Source organism: Solanum lycopersicum, chromosome 1 (genome assembly GCF_036512215.1).
Source record: "Solanum lycopersicum chromosome 1, SLM_r2.1".
Lineage (NCBI taxonomy): Eukaryota > Viridiplantae > Streptophyta > Magnoliopsida > Solanales > Solanaceae > Solanum > Solanum lycopersicum.
Window position 1 is genome coordinate 85752476 of NC_090800.1, and position 21865 is coordinate 85774340.

Consider the following 21865-nt stretch of genomic DNA (forward strand, 5'->3'; position numbering starts at 1 on the left):
GTATCTCAAAGACGTCATTACTCGAAAGGGTTCATAATTCTATAGTCTATACGTTGTCTCTTAGCTATTGTGAACTAATTTAGGCCTTACGGTACTGTAAGTAAAGGAAGAAGAAGACTTCTTAAATTTTAAGCAAATGAGATCGTTAACTTAAACCCAAGAACTCTTGAAGATTTTAAAAACTGGTACTTGGACATTTTTTACGACCAAAGAAAAGGAGTGATTCATAGGTTTTTTTTGGGCTGGTGCCGATATGAGTTTTCTCTGATTCAATTTTTTTATAAATCCTGAAAGTGAAAAGTATACTAAAATTTAATTGAAATATATAAGTGAAAAATTAAAAAACTTATTAAATTAAATAGTTTTTAATGTCTAGAATGTCGAATGAATGAATTAATTTTTTTTTCTTTATCAAGTAAACTAATTGTCATTCAATAACAATAAGTAAATAAATTTAAACGATTATTCTAGAATGAAATTTTGTTAGTGCTTGACTGAACATCGAAACAATTTTTTTCTTATTTCAGGTTCACGATGTCATACAATCGATGCAGTTGTATGAGACATCTTTCTTTATTTCACATGTTAGTAAATTTAAAAACATTTTTTTCCATAGATATCTCTTTCTAATAAAAAGTAGGCCGAAAAAAATAAATAAAGCAGTGCATCTCCACGTAGATATCGGGGCCCACAAAAAATATTTAAGAAACTCATAACTTTATCTATTTAGGACACGACTTGCCCACTATAATAAGTCATATAGGAAAAAAAAAAAAATCGAAACCCTTGAGCTTTTTTTCTCCTCTCACTATTCTCGCGCTTCGCTTACGATAATCTTCACCACAATATGTATAACCATTGCAAGAATTAATTGAGAATGGTTTCAGGGAGGTGGATAGAAACTGGAGCGGATCTATGGAAAGATAGGGCACGATCGCTGCAGCTTCGTCTTAGAGACCGTCTTAGAGTCGCCGTCGATCATCATCGTCGCCGTCCGAAGATCTATGATGGTTACTTATCATCTACCGTCGAACGCTGGATCCAACGGTTCAGCGATTTCCGTAGAGATACGCTGCCTTCTTCTTCCACTTTCTACCGTAAGAAAGGTCAGTTTCCTTTTCCTCGCTGTTGCAATATTGCATCTAGTTTGGTACATCGAAAATCTAAACGCAGGAAACGCTAGGTAGAGTTTGCAACATGGTTAGACTAAGAATTCAAGAAAGTGAGAGGTTGTTAGTTTATTCAATAATGTTTTCTTCAACAAACTATTCAAGAAAGTGACTGTAGTTAGTTTATTCAATAATGTTTTCTTCAAGAAAGAAAGTCACTGTAGTTAGTTTATTCGAGAATTCAAGAAGGTTTTCTTCACAAATTGTATGTGATTTCATGATGAAAATTACTGAAATTAGCTGCTAAAATTACTCCTATTACCTACATTTGTCTGCCTAGGGAATTCTTGATATGTTAAATCCCGCGTTTCAATTTCCATTGCTCCCTTCATGACTTGGAAGGTTATTTCCAGCAAACTATTACTCACTTGTATTTGCTAACTTTTAGATATTCAAAAACACAAAAAGAAAAAAAGTAACTTCGGTTAAGAGTATGAAGTGATCGCATTGATGAAGTTTCTTTGGTATGACATCTGGGCTTGGCCATGTAATACTATTTCAGTAGTTTTTAACACTAAGCTTCATTTTTTGAACTTCAAGTGAAATATTGAAATATTGGTTGAAGGTGTATTTGTGAAATGGACTTTTATTTCAAGTGAAGTCATACCCGAACATAATTTCAACTTCAATTCAAATACTGCCCAAATGCCTGCTTAAAGTGCACCATCATTGTGTTGCCTCCCCTCACTTTAAGCAATTAAGGAATTGTGTCTAATAACATTGCTTATAACTGTAAATTGTGCAGTAAAAGCTATATGAGGATTCTTCAAGATGCTTTTCATGGTTGATACTTATAAATCTGTATGCCTATGACTGCAGTTAGCAAGGATATTGATCCAGAAGCAGATTCAGTCCTGACTCGCATGCTGCAGGCTGTGGCTGTTCCTGTGCTTGGAAATGTTTGTCATGTGTTTATGCATGGCCTCAATCGTGTTCAGGTAAGCTAAATCTGGGTGAGTTACTATTTCAGCTGTTCCCTAGTTGAGAATAATAACTCGACAACTTTTGCAGATATATGGTGCAGAAAAATTACATCAGGTGCTGGAAAATCGAATGGAGAATAAACCACTTATTACAGTAAGCCATGTTCCTCAGTTATCTCCAGTTCCTTCTTTTAGGCCTCACCTTAGACCCCTGGAGTTCATCTTTTGATATCTGGTTCTGTTTTGTAAATCAACTCAGGTGAGCAATCATGTTGCTGCTATGGATGACCCACTAGTTATTGCTGCATTACTTCCTCCCAGTGTTATTTTGGATGCACAAAATTTGAGATGGACACTTTGTGCAACTGATCGATGTTTCCGCAATCCTGTCACATCTGCCTTCTTCAAACATGTCAAAGTTCTTCCTGTGTCCCGTGGGGACGGTATTTATCAGAAGGTATTTTCTTTCTGAGGTGCTGGTGAGATTAAGTTATTGATATTCTGATTGTTTCTACATCACTGTGATGGATGATGTTGAAAGAGACTGATATAGTTTATAGCTAATTCTCAGTCTATTTCTGCATGTTCTGCAGGGGATGGACATGGCTATTTCAAAATTGAACCGTGGTGGATGGGTGCACATATTTCCAGAAGGTAGTCGCTCTCGAGATGGTGGCAAAACAATGGGTTCTATTAAAAGAGGCATCGGAAGGTACTCATTCTTTCTAAGTAATAAATTGTGAATTGTCTGATTATCCTTGAGTAGGTAACTTGTGAATTCCATGATTGTCAAAAAGGACACCAGTTTGTTGGATTTGTAATTTCATGTTATTTGGAAAGAACAAGAACCAGAGACAAGGTATTGTTGGAGTTCTGTAGATATCATGGGCAGATTGATTCAGTCGTATTTCTGTTGGGTACCTGTTCGTTTTTTACTCTGCTATAAAATAAAAAGGATCCCCTCCTCTCCGTCCTTCCCTCCTTTTATTTAATTAGATTCTGTTGTCTTTACAAGGGTTGGTGTTATGTCTGAGACTTTTGGTTGTCTTAATAGATTGATCCTGGATGCCGACAATTTGCCAATAGTCATCCCTTTTGTGCATACTGGAATGCAATACATCATGCCTGTAGGAGCCAAGCTTCCCAGGATTGGAAAGACGGTATGTAATTCTCATTTTGAGGATGGTGAATAATGCAGCGGCATGTATCATGCACCAATATTATTAGGTATAGAGAAAGGGAATTAAAGAGAATCAATTGTGATTGCTCTTGGTATACTCTTAATGAGCTGTAAAAACTGCAGGTGACTGTTCTTGTTGGTGATCCCATCAAGTTTGATGACTTGCTTGCTGCTGGCGAAAAGGATAACATTCCAAGAGGAAAATTATATGATGCTGTTTCAACAAGAATTGGTGATCGATTACATATGCTCAAGGCCCAGGTGGAGAGACTAGCTGTCCAGGAAGCACTAAAATTTCAACACTGCCATGATTATGTTGCTGAACAAGCTGCTGGGATTGTGCAGCATGTTGACTGGGAAGCTCTAGGCATGGACAATTACATGAGCTTTGGGGAGGATCATGCCTCTCCTCCAAGTCAAGAACCTAGTACTGAACAGCCATTAGTTGAGAAGCAGATGGAAGAAAATAGTCAGGATAGATACTTCCGGTTGGGCTTTTCCAGGGATAGTGGAATTGTATCGAGGATCAGAGATTACATGGGTTCAACTGAATTGATGCTATTCTCTGCTAGATGTTTAGTTGCTAATAGTAGGGTAAAAGAAAATTTTGAGAATGATAGCTCCATTGGAGGCTTGGAACAACTGTTGGATGCCCTTGTATGAGAGTCAGATTTTTACTTCAATTGTAGAGTTTTACTGGTTTATATTTAATGCCACTATAACTCGTTAAAACATACTAGAAGAATAAATTTAATACTAGTGTATCAAGTTATGCTATGGTTTATGGTCCCTTGGCTAGCCCATCCCATTTCCAAGAAGGTTTTGCATATTTTGTTCTGTCATGTTGGCCCTTGATTTTTCTCTTCATTTGGTCCTTTTGCTTAAGTTTGTGAGTTTCTACCCACTTTGGGGTCCTATGGGGTCAGGTCACCCATCACCACAGAAGGTACAATAATGATTCTTGTCTTGATTAGGATAGTTGTTATTCGGTATGAAGTGTTGTTTTGATTCTAGAGGGGTTTACTTGTATTCTTATAATGTAACCTTTTGATTTCATCATTACTTGTTGTTGGTCATGTCTATGTCTAGGTTATCACATTATTTTATGGTTGCAATTGATTACTTACCCGTTGCTTTATTTTCTCACCGTTGTTTTTTCATTTTTCATACTTATTTTGGTATATTGTACTTGAGCTGAAGGTCCTCCTCGTAGAGGTGACCCATGTAGGATCCAGGAATTCTCGCGCACACGCGCGCATACATATATATTGTGCACGCGCATACATATATATATTGCTAATGACAAGTCCTTTTAAAATTAAACTTTATGTCATTAGAGACATAATCTGTGTACATTTTACTTTTTCCAAATCTCATTTTGTGTAATTACAAATCAAAATATAATTTATACTCGATTATCAAATCTTAACAATATATTAGAATAGATTACAATGTATCAGAAAAAAGTTTAATCAATCAATGAGGGATCGAGTTGCAAGAGAACATATTTGGGAAGGGAAAAAAAAAGACTTAATCGAACGGTTAAGCTTACCTGAAAGAACAACATAACGTGCATCTGACGGTTCAATCAAACTCAAGTAAGACCCGCAGCAGGGACAGAAGTGGAAAATTAAAAAACTGGAAACTCGACTGATTTAACAAAAGAGAGGGGAAAGCGACTCTGGTGGGGTTATGGTATCTTCTTCGAATTTGAATTGAATTGAATTCAATGGAGAAGAATATCTGTTAATAAGATAAAAATGTTAGAAGAAGACGAAGATTTTCTGGAATCAGAAACTCAACTTACCGATGACCAGAAAATTGAGATTGCCAAATGGTTCCTTCTTAATGCCCCCGCCGGCGAAATTCAGTACGTCGCCAAAGGTCTTCTTCTTCTCTTTCGTTTCTTTTCTGCGTTATTTTTTTTGTAATTTGAAGGTTTTTTCGTGCTTGAAATTGTGACCGCATTGGTGTTCGTTTGCGATCGGCTTTTTATTGTTTCCATTTTTGGTTATGAGCGTCATTCGGATTGATTTGCAGATGTTAGAGCCATTTTAAAGGACGAAAATATATATAAGAAAGCGGCCGAGGAGTCATTTCCTTCGTACAACAAATCTCACTTGATTTGTCTCGAATTCCCAAACAGAAGTGGCGATGTAAGTCTCACTCTTGTTTTCTTTTTTCATTAGGTAACTTAGATCTTTGAAAATGTAATTTAGACTAATCGTGTCTGGAACAATCTTCAACCCAAATAACGAAACAGTGGCAACACTTAAATTGATTACTCAAAAAGAACAATTACAGTAGTGAAATTTGGTAGTTCAGCTCTCAAAGAGCAGAAATTGCAGTATAAAAAATACTAAACAATAAGATGGAAAGAGGTGAGAGAACTTAGAAGAAATAAGATGAGAATTAAGAGAATGTTGCTATCATTCTTTGTTTCCCACTACTCTGCCATCCTCCTGCATAGAACAACTTTTATCACGTGCTTGTCCTGATCTTGGATTGAGATGGATAGCATGATCTAGCTCGCGTGCTGGAGGTAAACCTTGTGGTTTGCAAAACACATCTTCATATGAAGCCAAAAGGAGTCCATATCAGGAGGATAAGGAGGCGGACCAGGACTCTCACGCGTAACTAGCCGGAGGCAAAAGTAAGAAGACAACACCTCAGTTTCAGTTTGTCATTCTAACGTGTGTAATTGCACAGGTTCAGCCTTACCAGAAGGCCCTCCAATCCAGCTGTACTTTTGTCCCTTAAGGGAGCACTCAAAGAGACGTCGAGAGTAATCTTGTAGAATTGACCCCAACGAACTCAACCAAGATACCCCAAAACGATATCTGCCCCATGTAGCGAAAGAACATATAAGTCTAGCACAAGATCACACCCCTGGATCTACAAAGGGACTTGTCGTACCACCCCATCACAGCGAAGACGCTGACCACTGCCAACCACTATCTAAAAGGAGGTGCAGGCTCAACAGACATATTCAGAAATTCGGTAACTCGTGCTTGCTCAAAGTTATAAGTGCTTCCCCCATCAACCAATACTTGCACCAGGGAACTCCGGACATGGCCATTAAAGCGAGGGGTAGCATGAGAAGTACCCCCTGACAAGGCATGATATGAAATAGTAGAATGAGCTTGAACCTCTAAACATTGAAATTCTTCAGCTAGGATATCCTAACAAAAGGAGTCCGGCAACTCGATTGAAGATTCAGAAGACTCCTCCAAAAGAAGGAATTGAGGAAGTGCCTTGCACTTGTGGCGAATAATGTATTTCTCGTCACAATTGTAGCAGAGCCCTTTGTCTCGTCTAGCCTGGATCTTGGTGGCCGTCAGGTGCTTGAAGGGAATTTTGGGAAAGGCAGATGATGGAGCAGTTGGTTTAGATTGATCTAAAGGAGATGGCGTTGTAGGGTTAGGCAAAAGGGTTTGAGTTCTGGGAAAAGCAGGACAAACTGGACTTTTAGCGTAATTCAACTACTGCTCATACATATTAGCCAAACGTATGGCCTCTTCCAGAGATGTGGGCTCTTTTATAGAAACTGCATCTTGAATATCTGACTGAAGACCCGAAATAGAACACCTAACCAAAAACTCATCCGGCAAGTGAATGTTTCATAGATATAGCCTCGAACGGAGCACAAAACTCCGCCACTGTGGACGTTTGTAGAAGCTTCAAAAGTCTGCTCTCCGGAGAGCGCAATGATGTATCCCGAAATCGGAGACGGAGCTTCTCAGCAAAATGTTGCCAATCAAAGAGTTGCTTGTTGCAAAACATCCAGCGATACCAATCGAGAGCCTCACCATCCAAATAGAACGATGCCAATGAAAGTTGATGAATCGGTAGGATGGAATAAAACTCAAAATAACGCTCAGCTTGAAACAACCACGCCTCGGCGTGTTGACCATTAAAATGACTAAGTGCCACCGCCGCTGGTTTGTGTAGGATTGTGAGCGGACCAGAAGAGTTAGATCCACGAGATAAACACACAGCCGCCTGCCTTGGATGAACAGGATCAACAACAGCTGACTGAACAGCCACAGTGGAGGTAAAATCCTGCACTGAGTCAAGTTGTCCACACGAGTTGATAAAAGAGAAACTTCCGTGGAAGAGTCCGACAATACAGCACCATCCGATTTCTTAGAAGTATCCATGGAGTCCAAAGCATTGAAAGCACCAATTGGAACAATCTTCAACCCAAATAACGAAACAGTGGCAACACTTTAATTGATTACTCAAAAAGAACAACTACAGTAGTTAAATTTGGTAGTTCAGCTCTCAAGAGCAGCAATTGCAGTATGAAAAATACTACACAATAAGATAGAAAGAGGTGAGAGAACTTAGAAAAAATAAGATGAGAATTAAGAGAATGTTGCTATCACTCTTTGTTGCCCACTACTCTGCCATCCTCCTGCGTATAACAACTTTTCTCACGTGCTTGTCCTTGCCTTAGACTAGGATATAGTCTTGTAGCTTTTTGTTGGGATAATTAATTCGTTGGCTTTTCCTAATTGTCTCAGGCCCATTCTCAATTTCCCTACTGACTTGGGCTGGCTGATCCATAACAGTGTCATTGAAATTGATAATTTCAGATTTGATAGTTTTCCGTAGTTGAAGAATAAAATATTAAGTGAACTGTAAGCAATGCTATTGTACTGATGGGGTAATTTTCCTTCGTTGATAATTTCAGATTTGATAGTTTTCGGTAGTTGAAGATTAAAAAATGAAGTAAATTGGAAGCAATATGATGTTGCAATTTTCCTTAATTGAAGGTTCATGACCTCTCTATGCATCCTCTAGAGCTCAAAGACCGAAAGAAAACAAAGGATAAAAGTTATGCTTGAGAAACTTTTTTAAAAGAAGTTGCATGAAAAATATGTAAGATTAATCTAATAAGTCTCCAAATAAGGCTTTTAGGATGGAGATATACTTCATGGTACTTGGATGCTGGCGCTACTATATATGAAAGAGTTGGGTTTTGTTTGTTGAGCACCATGTTTATGGACAAGTTTCTCTACATCTGTTTAAAGCTTGTGTATAGGGAATTTCCACCGCTTCAATAAATGATTACTTCATCAATATAGAAATGAAAACTTTCCAGAGAACTGTTCTTTATGAAGTCTAAGATTTTGATCCCCTCTTCTAAAAAGAAAGTATAATGCTTTTCATTTACGTAGTAATGGTCACTTGGAAGCTATTTTCATGATCTAGCTATGTAAAGTTGCTGCTCACTAATTTGTAGGTACTGATTACATCCTTCAGTGAGGTTGATAAGGATGAGTATCTTGATCCCCGAACTGCCCAGGTTGCCAGAGTTGACCATGTCAAGCAAGTACGTTGTTCAGTTAGTATACAATGCTAAATGCTATTTTTGGATTTTTTACAGGTTGGTGTTTTGACTGTCTTCTTGTTGATAAGATTAATAATTTCATTGGATGAGGCACCTCCTTCCATGTGCCAATAAAAAACTACCTTGCAAAAACACAAAAGCACCAAAAATGGTGCTGGAATTTATCATTAAATCCCCAGTCTTAATTTCCCCAATAGTTGCATGATATGTAAGTTAAAAAGCTCATAATCTTGAAGGGAATCATTTAATAACTTCTATTATCTTTTTTTATAATTGAAAAAGTCCATTTCACTTTTCCTATCAGTTGAGCCGACAGAACTTAATAAACGATAATCTAAAGTGACGATGAAAAACTTATCTTTTTCCTGCTGGGATCCATAGAAGCGGAAGCAGGTTTGTAAGGATGAGTATTTTGTTTCGAAGGTAATTCAAAAAAGCAATAATATGGACAGACATAAACTACCTGGTAGAGATGGTGGGACTATATCCAAGAATGTGCTTATTCTGAAAGAAAGGAAAAGAAAAGTAAAAAGATCAGGACGAAGTAAGAAAAGAAGAAAGAGAAGCATACATATAGTGCTGGGTTTACTCCTTTTTATGCTGTGCAATTAAAAATCTCGACATAAACTGGTTTTATGTTCATGTTGTTTATCCTTAGTTTAGTATGTTTAGACATCTTCTGGCTGATTGGAACTTGATTTGTTAAACACATTCAGGCATTAGGGATAAAGAACAAAACACCAGGGTGAATTGTGTTAACTGTTAGGTTGGTTTTCATGATAGAAATGGATATCAAGAATGAAGATATTGTAAACCTGAAAAATGAGCTTTGATATAGCAAGCACTTGATTATCGTCATTATTCAATAGTTATGAACTTCACATAAGATGCATTTTCTGTTCTTGTTAATGGTGATGGAGTGAATACCAATTTTGGAAAAGTAAAATAAGTCTCTTCTACCATAGCTGGTCCATGGTTTTAAATTAATCCTCATTAGTCTATTATGCTGAATGTCACATAATATGCATTTCTTTTCTATTCTTGTTAAATGTTAATGTGATGAAGTAGATGTAAATAGATTGAAAAAGTGAAATAAGTCTCTGCTTAATATAATAAGTGCATGGGTTTATTCATAATTCAAGGGCTGTGAAATTAAATGTATTTCCCTTCTCTCTCTTTTTTTCCAAGTTATTGTTGCCGTGTAAATGCTCCCTTCTTGTAAGCTCATGGTATGTCTGCATTCTAGGTTTGTAAAGATGTTAGGCCAGCAAGAGATGAAGAACTTCCATCTGCTTTCGTGGAAGAATATAGGTAAGCATCTGTAGGGTATGAGATATATTTCTCAGTTTAATATCTTTGGTAGTGATTCCCTTTTTAGTTACTCATATTCTTTTTTTTCCATTGAGATGTTGAAGTTTTTCTATATTATGACATTTTCAATTATTTTGCCTAATTGGGCTTATTTTTTAACCATGCTCAACAAGACTTGCAAATTCAACCTCAGTTCTCAGACGGCACTCAGATTATAGTTTAAAATATGCTAGAACAGTTGCATTTCTTGTGGAAATTTTCTTTCCGGCTTAATTGAAAGAAAAAAAAAACTGCATGTTTTGGTCTGCGCTTACCGAAATCAGTCTGAAAATAAATAGTTTAGGCTAATCTCTCATCTATAGATGCTCTTCTTCTTAATCAGTATCATTTCTTCTCTGTCCTTCTATATTACATTCTATGCCTTATCTTTGGAGATACTCTTAGTAATCTTCACCTTAGTCCTCAGGTGTTATCCTACATCATGATTCATGTGTGTGTTTATTCCATCAAGAAATCTGATTCATAATACACTGGTTTACCTTTTTGTTCATCTTTATTGGTGAGGAACAGGTGTCTCCAAATTAATGGGTAACGACATGAATGTCAAACACTAAAATGGTAGTAAGACACCTAAATTTGGTATTATTGGGAGGCATTAAGAGTATTAAAGGATTATATTCTGAGAGTGAAGTGAATTATTCAATAGTTCCTAATGCTTGACATGCAGATTATAAAAATCATGTTTTTGTTTTATGTGAGTAGTTCCCTTCTTAACTTGGTTATTAATTCTTCTCATTAGAGGCTTTGTTTATGAGTACTGACTTTGTGATTACCACTACTTGCCAAATTCTCCTAATCATGGTAATTCTTGTGTAGGTCTGCCATGGATGCTGAAATTATGAAGTATGTGAGTGAAACATATCCAAAAGGCATCAGTTCAGTTTACTGTACGAAGGGAAAGGATGTGGAAGAGCCAGGATTCGACTTTGAACTTGTTGTGGTGATTTCAGCTGCTAGGCATAGTCCTCAGAATTTCTGGTGTGTTAGATTATTAAAATTCTAACTCTGACTAATTTGTGCAACACTCCCCTCATAATTCCTAAATAGTTATACTTATCGTGGTGCAGAACTTGTAAACAGATACTGAGGTAATAGGTTGCTATATATAAACAAAGAATGAGGGATTCTATTGCCTATTTTTCCTATTGGCTTCACACTTGTCACTTGCTTCAAGTGATATCTTGTTATAGCACGTCTGACTCGTCAATTGGGTCAACTGATACTTCTTATAGCTTTATCTAAAGAACCTGATACTATATGCATCATCTGTAGCAATGGAAGCTGGCGATCAATATGGAATATTGAATTTAAGGATGAAATTCAATCTGTAGAAGTGAGAGGCGAGATGCAGGTATGCTTTCATCAACAGTATGAGCATATAGTGTTTGCCTTTTGGTTTCCTGATCTTTATTTTAACCCTTTCACAGTTTTCTGGTTTCTTCACTGACTTAAGTCATGAATGTAGACTCTACTGAATTATTCTTTTTGGATTGAGCCGACCTTCTAGTTTAGGGGTGAGGGTAGTTGTCGCTTTGTTGTTGTATCAAAAGCTTAATTATTCAAACTTGTATATGCTTTACCTGCTCTGTATTCAGGTTGGCGCACATTACTTTGAAGAGGGAAATGTACAGCTAGATGCAAAACACGAATGTAAGGATACAACGCTAATTCAGGTAAGTGACTATAGTTCTGTTCATAAACTTCTTTTGCTTTGTTGCCGTGTCTCCTGGTCTTAACTCATAAGAGTATAGCAGCTGTTCTCTGCTATAGATTGTGCTGTTTCTTAACCAGTGCTTAGTGTTAACGCTTCAAAACAGCACATAGTAGATTGATGCCTTGTGAAGGTACTCGGAGAAAGCAATAAGTGTTTAAACTCTTTTGGCGATAAATCATGATAAATTTTCTCAAAAGAAATTTAAGGGCGCTCTTAAGTTTAGCTATTTTTCACCTCCCCTTTGCAGTGTGAGACTGGTTGTTGGTACTTGTTTTCAATAAGAAGTCTGTTAGTTCTCAACTTCATGGTATGTATTGTTTTCAGATTACGATGCCTGGAGCAAAATTATAAGCATTACTATCCAACTCTAGCAGTAGAACAGACTTCCGTCTATGATAGCTTTTTCATAATTTTCTTTCATTTAACACGATTTGTCCGTAATTTATACTTTCAGTGAGAGTAAAAGGGCACTAAGGTGGTTAAACAACCAAGACAATGAAAAATGATATAGCTGCTTCTGCACATCCTACTTTGTGTATCTGTGTAGAGACTGAAGGTCATATTAATATTAACACTCTGTATCTTAAGCAATCTGATTGGAAATTATATTGTAGAAGAAATAGAAGTAGCATGTTAAGAAAATAAGTGGTGAGATACAACAGTTTCTGGATATCCTATATTTTGCTGGTCTATTGTTGGAAAAGGTTAAAGCTAAACAAAATTTAAAAAATAATCTTGAGTGATCTAATTAGTAATCGAATAGAAGAAAAGAAGTAGTATGGTAAGACAGCCAGAAAGAATAAAAAGTGAGACAACTGTTTCTGGAAATCCTATTTGCTTAACTAGTGTAAAATTTGAAGGTCAAGCTAAAGGAGAAGTTTTTTCTTGAACAATCTTATTAACTCGATGAAATAATAGTTTGATCAAGCCTATCTTGTGATTTTGTTTATACTTTCAATGGTTCAAGTTTGAATTTATCTGATTTTGTGGTGTCTTTCTTAGTCCCCAGATGATTCTGCATTTTCCCTGGTCAACATTATTCGCCACCATGAGACTGAGTATCTGGCTTCTCTTCAGGTTTTTACGTTGTTCCTGCATCACATTCAATCCCTCTTTCTATCATGTCACCTAACACTTCCCCCTTCCCTGCCCCTCTCTTCCACCACTTCTCTATCAAGTCTATTGCCGGTATTTTTGTTCCAAGTTACTGATCGAGTTTTTACTGGCAGACATCTTACTTGAAATTGCCTGATACCACTTTCAAGGTACTCCTTCAACTTCAAAGCCTTCAAATCAAAATATTTTAAATGAAAGACGCATGAGTGCTTGTCATTACTCATTACAATCGCACAGCAGTCATGTTTTCTCACTATGTCTAAGCTGGGAGAAACACCTTGCACCATGAAAAGGATACAAATAAATAAATTCTCATCTTTTGCAGGACTTGCGGAGGAAGCTTCCCGTTACTCGTACATTGTTCCCATGGCACAACACTGCACAATTTAGCCTTACAAGAGACATTGAAAAAGAACTTGGAATTGGAAAATAGAAACATTGCACGTCTTTTGTACAAGTTGAACATGTATACACCATTCCTGATATGACAAGCGGGTTTACTTGAGATTGCCGTCTCCAGCTATTTGTTGTCTTCTCCCTTTTGTGTTCCTTTGAGGGAGGGATTTTCACTTTCAGTTATTTTACCATGTTTGCTAATGTGTGAACTTCCCCTTAAGTTGTTAATTTGGCAGTTGGCCTGAGGGAGTTGTGAAGAGTTGTCAAGTACTGAATGGGAAGTCTTTCTTCATGGTTTTTAACCTTGGAATGACTGAACAATGCTGGTAAAGAATGATAATTTTTAGTTATTATAGTGTACTTACTTTTTTCAAAGGTCGAGGCGAATATAACCATCAAAATGTTCAAACTTTGTTGTAATTTCATATAATTTGTCTCTTTTAAGATTTTGTTGGATCATTACATCTGTGAACCTTTGTTTGGATGGTTGTTATATCATTTAATAATTTATCCTATTGTATTGTCATCAGGGTTGGATAGATTGTATCACTTTGTCTGTCATGTATGACCAATTTGAAGGACAATTGTGGTGTATTGAGTTGTATTCTCATCAAGTTTGTATAGATTTGTATCATTTTATGTGTCACATATGACCAATTTGAAGGGCAAACCTTTAAGAAAGGTAGGGGAAAATGAATAACTAAAAATGTATTATGAATGACAAAGTATGATAAAAATAGATAATAAACAACGGTAAAATAAGAAAAATAAATAAGCTACGATGAAATATGACTAATAATTAATAAACAAAGAAAATACAAAAAGATTCCGTTACCGGGAATCGAACCCGGGTCTCCTGGGTGAAAGCCAGATATCCTAACCGCTGGACGATAACGGATGTTGTGTACATTTTCCTATTTAAAATTACAAGTAAAAACTATCGTTTAATTTTGTTTTTCCCATACTGTCCTTATGCAACGATCTCCACACCTACATTTTACTACTCATTCTTAATATGTAAAGAGTAAAAATAGAGAATGGGCATTATAATCCGTTTTTATTTTAGTCTTTTATTCTTTATTTTTAGAAAGGTGAATAGTAATTTTATTATTTTAATATTATTTCTATTAGTTTGTGATTAATATTATTTACGTATAATATCATTACTTAAATATCTTATATTTGATTTTTTTTAAATGTAAAAAATTAAGAATAAAAATGTTAATTTTAAAGTCGGTAATGCATTATCAGAGGATTTTTGGGAGTAACATAAATCTTGAAATGTACAGTTTAAGTAATTGTATTTCACTTTTATTTAAATTATGCAGTAATTTGTATATTATAGAATATTTGATTGCAATTTATATTATTTAGAAATTTAGAATAAAGTATAATTTTATCTTAAAAATAAATTTGAAAAAATAAAATATTATACCACATGAAAATTATATAAAATGATTATTTGGGAAAAATAAAGAACGATAATTTTTGTTATGATAAAAATAATAATATAATATTAAAAAAAGAATAAAATAAAAATTAAATTAAAGTTGATTTTCATAAAAGAAAAAAAATTATAAATTTGAAAAGTAAAACAGAAAATGGTTTAGAGTCTTGGAGATGTATAAAATACGTTGAAAGTGAAAGTAAAAATAACAGGCGATTCAATTTACAGCCCATGAAACGTTGAGCCACCCAATTCATAATTGATAGCCCTAACGACGGTATAACAGAAAATTTTCAATTTACAATAAAGTTGGACTTCACTTGCTACAGTTCAAGCTTAATCTACTAACCTTTTGTGTGTTTTTTTCTTTTTTCAACAAAGGGAGGAGAAAGACGAAGATCAAGCTAGGTAAGGCTTTGAATATCTTATATGTATTAGCAAAGATTATTGCGAATAAACTCATGCGGTGTCTAAATTTGAATGTGAAAAAGAGAGAATTTACAGATTTAAGTTTTCTTTTTTTGTGCGTTACTCGGGGATCAGTTTTTTGTTTTATTGGTAATTCCTGTGTTTTGACTTTTGCAGGCAATCTTGAATGTAAAAAGATATGGAATCTCTTGATTTTGCCTTTGCTCATTCATTGTGGTGAATATTTGATCTAACGGATTAGTTTCTTAAGATTATAATCTCTATAATTTAGAAAAATAATGTAACTAGGTCTATGAGGTTTATGTAAATAGTACTTTTTTTTTATTTTCCAACTTTTAGGCCATAATGCTCAAAAACTCAAGTCTAACATCCATTACAGGGCCAATCTCAAATCATCTTATATTGTAGTTCTACACACGAGCTGAAAGGTTCTCTTTTTTTCAATTGACATGGGAACGCGAGAGGTATACGAAGAAAAATTGAAGAGAGGGAATCTCTATCATGATCCTACAATCAAACCTGGCCTCGGTTCTGCTAGATGTCCTCGTTGTCTTTCTCTCTTGAACTCCAATTCAGTATGTATCATATTCTACTAGTTTTTTGTGTGTTTTTTTGTAATTGTCTATATCTTGCCTAGTACATGCTTAATGAAATGCCTAGCTAGTAATTTGAGCTATTTTTGTTGGATTTCGGTTGCAGAAAAGTGGAGAATGGGTGATTACTCCTGTTCTACATGATTTCACGGCTGTGGTTAGTATGCTATATTACCTATTTCGAATTGTATTTGAACTGCTAGATCCAAACTAGCCAAAATTGTCGTTATGATTAAAATTTACCTAAGTAGTCACAAATATTAAGATTGAATGGTGTTGGTATTTGTGATCAAAGTCCCACTTTAGTAATTGAAAATAAACAGTAAGCTACTAATGATAAGTGTTGGTTATCTTAGGAGTCGTTTAGTATGAGAGATAAGGTATAATAACCTTAGGGATAAAACGCAGGATTATTTTATCATGTGTTTGGTTAGAGGTATTAGGCAGTCTTCGGATTATTTATTCGACCATTTAGACCTTAGTGATGGGATAAGTTATCTCATATACTCACGATGATTAATTCCGGTATAACTTGTTCTCGACCAAGCGACCCCTTAATAGTATGAGGCTCTTTGGGGAGACTATGCATGCTTGTCCTAAAGCGGACAATATCACACATGTTAAGTGTATCTTTCAGCTGTTTAACCAAATGACTGCAAGTTGAGTAGGGAGATGACGTAGTGATGGTGTAGGGACCAGCTCCGAATTAGCCCATGAATGGTAATGGATCATTTGGAACTTAGTTAATGAGGGAAATTGTTGTATGTGCGTAAACAAAGTCCATACTGATAACTAAAAAGAAACGTAAGCTACTTATATGTTGTTGAATCCGCCTCTTGAGATTGGTAATCTAGCCCAAAACCATGGTCATGAAAAAAAGTATGGGATAGTCTTAATGTCGTGAGGCCTTTTCGGAAATCGTGCAGGCTTGGGCCACAACATAATATCACACCATGTTGATGCTGACAGTGGTTGATGCCTAAGAGCTCTTAATATTATATGAATGTTTTGTATATGTCCAAAACTTCAAAGATTTTGTTTCATAGTGAATTGGAATTGAGCTTAGTTGAGTTCAATGCAGAGGAAAGTTTCTATTGTAACCCCTGAAAGAGTTCCATTTTTGAATGTCTTCCACCTGAAAATCTGAAAGACTATCTTTTACCTGAAGCCGAATATTTTACCCTTGTCTTACTAATCATAATTTTTATAATCGGTTGGACAAGGCTAATAAACCCACAGTGAACAGAGTTATAGCGCAATCATAATAAGAATAGCTTTTACCAACTAGTTAAAGTAATATTCTTTACCTTTGTGTAGGCTGGCTCTGGAATTGGTGGACTGCTCAGTGCAATTCATGGTTTCAATACAGGCATGATTAATTAATCATCTCTTCTGTGCTTATCTTTGTTATCTTTATTTTATTATTCTCCTTATAGTAAATCGTGGTTGAAATCTTAAAATAAATACTTCCCTCTCTTTTATCTAATGAATTCAGAGTTGAAGTCTTAATGCTAGTACTTTTCAGGAATTCCTTTTGTCCAGAGACACGTGAAGGGTCCAAAGTGGCTTCCATTTGTTATAGGGGTAGGCACTTAATCCACTTTTCTGATCTTGAACTCTTTTCTTTCGGTCTTCCTCCTATTCATTGTATTCTTGATTTTTGTATTGTACTCAAATCTATGTACAGTTGAGTATACAATTGATGTGTTATCTAAAGCTTCACCTTTCCCCTTGTTTTGTTCTTGCAGCTTCCTCCACTACTCATGTTCTCTGCAGCTAGCGCGACATTTGGAGGTAATTCTATGAAGTTATAATTTCATTCTTTTAATTTAGCATGTGTCATGTTATGAAATGATGATAAAGTTGTCATGACACTCATCATATTAACTTTTTTTTTTTGATAAGTAACCCTCAGCAACAATACTTCCCTATGCACCAATACTTAGAAGTTGGTAATTTGAAGGTTACTGCAATAATTACTTGCTAGGATATCTATTGGGTATCTTTGCTTTATATTCCATCAGTATTTTGAGTATGAAGTAAACTTAAATGTATAATCTTCCGTTTTACGCAAGTATATAATTGTTAGTACTATTTTCAGTCCCTGCTTATCTACTTCTAATGAACATAGGTTTCAACTATATTCTGTAAGGAATCACAATTTATAATGGATGTGAAGAGAATGTTGTAATCAAGAAGAAATACCTTGTTCTGTTTCTTGCTGTACGTAGAGTAGAATCACTTTGATTCTTTAAACTTGACGAAAAACTGCTTTCGCTCCTGTTCAGCCTTACTCCGGTTACTTTTTTTTTATGGAATAACATATTTATGGTGAGAGATATCACCAGTTACCGAAAGGTCTTGTATTTTCATGTTCCATCAAGTGAGAAGTTAACAATCACACATATCAGAAATAACCCCTCTAGTGTTGATCTGTTGTATTTTAAAGGTGTACCTTAATCGACCAAATAAGGTAATTGTGGTAATAATATAATGTTGGCTCAGGAGGGTGTATTTTATTTTATTTTTGAATGACTGACGTCTAAACCCCACTTTGTAGTAGAGGTAAGGTCTATCGAAAACAGTCTCTCTACCTCTACCTTGAGATAGAGGTAAGATTTGCATACACTCTATCTTCCCTAGACCCAACTTTGTGGGATTACACTTGGAATGTTGTTGTGATGAGTATGATTGATGTCTAAACCAACACTAAGGAAGTGCTATGACACTTGATGGAAAAGTAGACGAGCCTCACCTGGAAATAATTCTCGGAGAGAAGAAATGGTTACATTACACCTGTAGCTTCCGTGCCATGTGGTTGACAAGTTCATCCATAAATCATGTGAACTAAGTAGCCACAAAAACTGCAATTTATGCACATAATAAATTTAAGCACCTTTTCCTTCCTTACAGCTCAATATTAAAAGTGGAGTAGAGTAGTCCACAAATTTTGTGTCTTCTACAGGTTAGGTGCGCGTTTTTTTTCTTATAAGAAATTTGCACGTGTTCTGATATTCGTATTTTGTTGAATGTATGCGATATATTCGGACTTGTTACTTTCAGATCATTGTTGAGCAAGCTTTCTGTTATGCCAAGGTTAATTGTCTTCTTTAAGATATGAACATCTTCTTGTCACTATAAGAAATGCTGAGCACTTGAATAAGAGGTGTGGTCGGTGAAATAGTGTCAGGCCAGGCACAATCAAGGATCCAAAGATTCAAATACTTCTAAATTTGGAGATTTGTGGATATAGAACTTTATTAGACTTAGTTTTTTTAGTTATTGCTTTGTCGTACTTTCTAAACAATAACAGAGAAGGTCCGAATATATACCCTTATACATGCAAAATTGAGCAGATTTGCCCTATATTAGTACTTAAGTTCACTTATGCCCTTACCGTCAAATACTTGGTCCAAATACTATGCGCAATTGAGCAGAATAAGGGTGTATGTGGGCCAAGTATTTGATGCTAAGGGCTTAAGTACATTGAAGTATAAACGGAGGAAAAATACGCTCAATTTCACATAGTATGAGGGTATATTTGGACCTTTCCAGAACAATAGATTGTATCCAGGGAACAAGTTAGCTCATAGGGAATTGGCCTGCTGAACTGATCTTGCTTAGGGGTGGGTGAAGAAGGGTATCCAATTGAAATCCATGAACTTCTTTTTCTATTTTTCTCTTAGATGTGCTCGTCACCGAGCGCCCGGAGATTGATTGAAAAAGCAGGCCCAGCCGACTCTCTCCCCCTACTTGTCCCAAAGAAGTATTTCTTCACTTTATTTTTCAAAACTAGAATTTCGTATATCAATGAATTAGGCTCTTTCTGGAATTTGTTCCTTAGCATCTCAAATCTGAATTGGACAATGCCAGAACGTACATCAAACATGTTAAAGAGCTGGGTAAGGAGAGCAGGTACCAAAAGCCAGAAGAGATGGTGGAGGTCATGTATATGGGGGTCAGTTTGGAAGGAAAGGCACAATAGATGTTTCGACAATAGATCCAATTCCATACACAAGGTTAAATGGAATCGTATAGTATCTCTACTTTTTTAGTGTAAACAATTGTGTATAGTAGGTACAGATCAGATTGTAGATTTGATAGGAAGTTTGTAATTGACACTTTTTGGTGGTGTCCAGCATGCTCTTAATGCTGAAGAATAAAACATTACCAGTTTCAAAAAAAAAAATTAAATTTGAAGGAATAATTCAGAAGAAAGTGCCATTTAAAGGAAAATAAAGTAGTCACTCATTTTTACATTCACTAAAAAGTATTTTAATGACAATAATCTAAAGATCTTTTCTCATGCTTTATTGAATTAACTTTCGATGTGTAAATGACCAGTTTTTGCATTACAGGATATGCACTTCCAAGATTTACTCAACTTACGATGACTTCGTATTACACTGCTTCAAGTGCCTCACATTACGGAATATCATTGCTTACCAGACGTATTGAGGAGGCACATACTTCTGGTGTTCAACCTAAAAGACTCAGCTGATTGACTTGAGGTGCACAAAATCAGAGCCAAACTTTACTTCAAATTTTGCAACGAATCGTATATAGTTGGAGCAATTGTCAATTCAAAAAAGCCATGTTCATTGCTTTGGTGACTTCTCTTTTGATAAAATATATAGTTTTTACTTTGTAATTAGAGGAATGTTTGAACTTGGAAGAAAATATGCTTAATTTCTCATAGTATGAGGGTATATTTGGACCTTTTCCGAACAATATATTGTATTCCAGGGATAAGTTTGTGTTAGTACTACGCAGAAGATGCGTGAACTAATCTTGCTTAGGGTGGGTGAAGAAAGGTATCCAATTGAAATTGTTGCTCTTTTTTTTCTTTCTATTATTTTTCGCTTAGATGTGTCTGACATACTTGCATCTTATTTGTCAAAGTAATTTTTAATGGGTGAATGACCATATTCTTGGGTAATTTTGCACATGCACTTCCCAGGTTTGCTCAACTTACAATGACTTCATATTATAATGTTTCAAGTGCATCACATTTAGAGGCGTATTCACAATTTTATAAGGATGGATATATTATTATGAATAGATGCATATAAATTTGTCCATTTTGATCAAGTTCTTAACATTGAAACGTTCAATTTTAAAAATATAGGTTGAAAACATATAATGCTACTAGTTTTAAATTTGAGATAAAGAATCAAAAACACATCTAAATTGTTTGATTTATTGCCCAACTCTTTTTTGGCAGTTAGTTCTTGGTGGGATTTTTGAAATTTTTGCCTTCCCTTTCAATTTCGAATTTTCGTTAAATTACTAGTTTACCCTCAATTGATTGAGCCACCTTAACCTGACAAATGATTAGTAAACCTATGGCCCAAATCCAACCATGTACATGTCATTTTCTTTAAATAACTTTCATTTCGAAATCGTTTTTTATTTTTTAAAAACTTATGCAAATGAAAACTCGAGATAAATTATACTTTTGAATTAGTTTACATTTTGGTCTAATGATTGTTTTGCTCGTGCTGTTTTCAATCTTAATACTCTATTTGATTGTAAGTAACGCTCGTCATAATTTATATTATAAGAATGTAATATAATATTTTCTTATTAGATTTTTTGTTTGTTTTGAAGAAAGATTATGATTTAAAGTGTCCTTAAATTATAGTAATAAGAAAGAACATATTTATTAAACAGATATATCCTAAAATGGGATATTGGACGACAACCAAACAGACAAAGTAGAAACTATTGTCCAATTTTTATTTTTTCCAGTATCGTTCAATACTGTTTTCCTTTGGAACGTTTCAATGCTTAGATCATTTCCAATTCACTTTTATTTTAGTCTTTATTTTTATATTTGGAGAGTAAAAATAGAGAAAAGACACTCCGGCTCCTCTTTATTTTAATCTATATTCTTTATTTTCAGAGAGGTGAATATTAGTTTTACAAATTTGAATAACCACTTTATTGTTATTTTTATTATTATATAATTAACATATTATTTTACATATAATGTTATCACTTAAATATCTAATATTCGTAATTTTTAAAAATGTAATATGATACGTTTAAAAATATATTATTTTAATATATACTATATTCATTTCGAATTGATAATGTTTCAAATTTAAAAAAATCGTCACTAATATAATTTAATTTCATTATTAATTTTCACTATAAAGAAAGTACCAT

General features: G+C 35.0%; 3 protein-coding genes and 1 non-coding gene across 8 annotated transcripts; 3 read left to right on the plus strand and 1 right to left on the minus strand.

Annotated features, from left to right (window-relative positions):
- Positions 1-770: 770 nt before the first annotated feature.
- Positions 771-4049, plus strand: LOC101254534 (uncharacterized). The gene is made up of 7 exons (XM_004230191.5): positions 771-1106; positions 1989-2107; positions 2181-2246; positions 2352-2549; positions 2686-2804; positions 3147-3252; positions 3396-4049. The coding sequence occupies exons 1-7, from the start codon at positions 878-880 to the stop codon at positions 3933-3935; spliced, it is 1377 nt and encodes a 458-aa protein (XP_004230239.1). The 5' UTR covers positions 771-877; the 3' UTR covers positions 3936-4049.
- A 785-nt stretch (positions 4050-4834) lies between these two features.
- Positions 4835-13740, plus strand: LOC101255140 (F-actin-capping protein subunit alpha). Its single transcript, XM_004230193.5, has 10 exons — positions 4835-5156; positions 5313-5428; positions 8521-8610; positions 9875-9939; positions 10816-10977; positions 11272-11350; positions 11595-11672; positions 12716-12790; positions 12943-12978; positions 13155-13740. Exons 1-10 carry the CDS (start codon positions 5033-5035, stop codon positions 13260-13262), a joined length of 933 nt encoding a protein of 310 aa, XP_004230241.1. The 5' UTR covers positions 4835-5032; the 3' UTR covers positions 13263-13740.
- Positions 13741-14051: 311 nt separating this feature from the next.
- Positions 14052-14123, minus strand: TRNAE-UUC (transfer RNA glutamic acid (anticodon UUC)). Its single transcript has one exon. It is a non-coding gene; the product is annotated as a tRNA-Glu (tRNA).
- Positions 14124-14864: 741 nt separating this feature from the next.
- Positions 14865-20546, plus strand: LOC101256223 (uncharacterized). Of its 5 annotated transcripts, none has more exons than XM_069292585.1 (9): positions 14865-14949; positions 15054-15080; positions 15258-15315; positions 15547-15676; positions 15801-15851; positions 17012-17063; positions 17220-17278; positions 17443-17488; positions 20053-20546. In XM_069292585.1, the coding sequence occupies exons 4-9, from the start codon at positions 15551-15553 to the stop codon at positions 20193-20195; spliced, it is 477 nt and encodes a 158-aa protein (XP_069148686.1). In that variant the 5' UTR covers positions 14865-14949; positions 15054-15080; positions 15258-15315; positions 15547-15550; the 3' UTR covers positions 20196-20546. The 5 variants fall into 5 exon arrangements, with proteins under 5 accessions (XP_069148686.1, XP_069148678.1, XP_004230245.1 ...); XM_069292577.1 differs by having other exon boundaries at positions 14868-14949; positions 15258-15317; positions 15481-15676; XM_004230197.5 differs by having other exon boundaries at positions 14942-15080; positions 15258-15317; positions 15481-15676.
- The last annotated feature ends 1319 nt before the right edge of the window (positions 20547-21865 follow it).

Coding starts and splice junctions, on each gene's coding strand:
- LOC101255140 (XM_004230193.5), top strand. CDS start 5,033: ATGTTAGAAGAAGACGAAGATTTTCTGGAATCAGAAACTCAACTTACC. Junction 8,611..9,874: donor GAGTTGACCATGTCAAGCAA/GTACGTTGTTCA, acceptor TCTGCATTCTAG/GTTTGTAAAGATGTTAGGCC. Junction 10,978..11,271: donor CATAGTCCTCAGAATTTCTG/GTGTGTTAGATT, acceptor CATCATCTGTAG/CAATGGAAGCTGGCGATCAA.
- LOC101256223 (XM_069292585.1), top strand. CDS start 15,551: ATGGGAACGCGAGAGGTATACGAAGAAAAATTGAAGAGAGGGAATCTC. Junction 15,852..17,011: donor TACATGATTTCACGGCTGTG/GTTAGTATGCTA, acceptor ACCTTTGTGTAG/GCTGGCTCTGGAATTGGTGG. Junction 17,064..17,219: donor AATTCATGGTTTCAATACAG/GCATGATTAATT, acceptor AGTACTTTTCAG/GAATTCCTTTTGTCCAGAGA.
- LOC101254534 (XM_004230191.5), top strand. CDS start 878: ATGGTTTCAGGGAGGTGGATAGAAACTGGAGCGGATCTATGGAAAGAT. Junction 2,247..2,351: donor AGAATAAACCACTTATTACA/GTAAGCCATGTT, acceptor AAATCAACTCAG/GTGAGCAATCATGTTGCTGC. Junction 2,805..3,146: donor ATTAAAAGAGGCATCGGAAG/GTACTCATTCTT, acceptor TTGTCTTAATAG/ATTGATCCTGGATGCCGACA.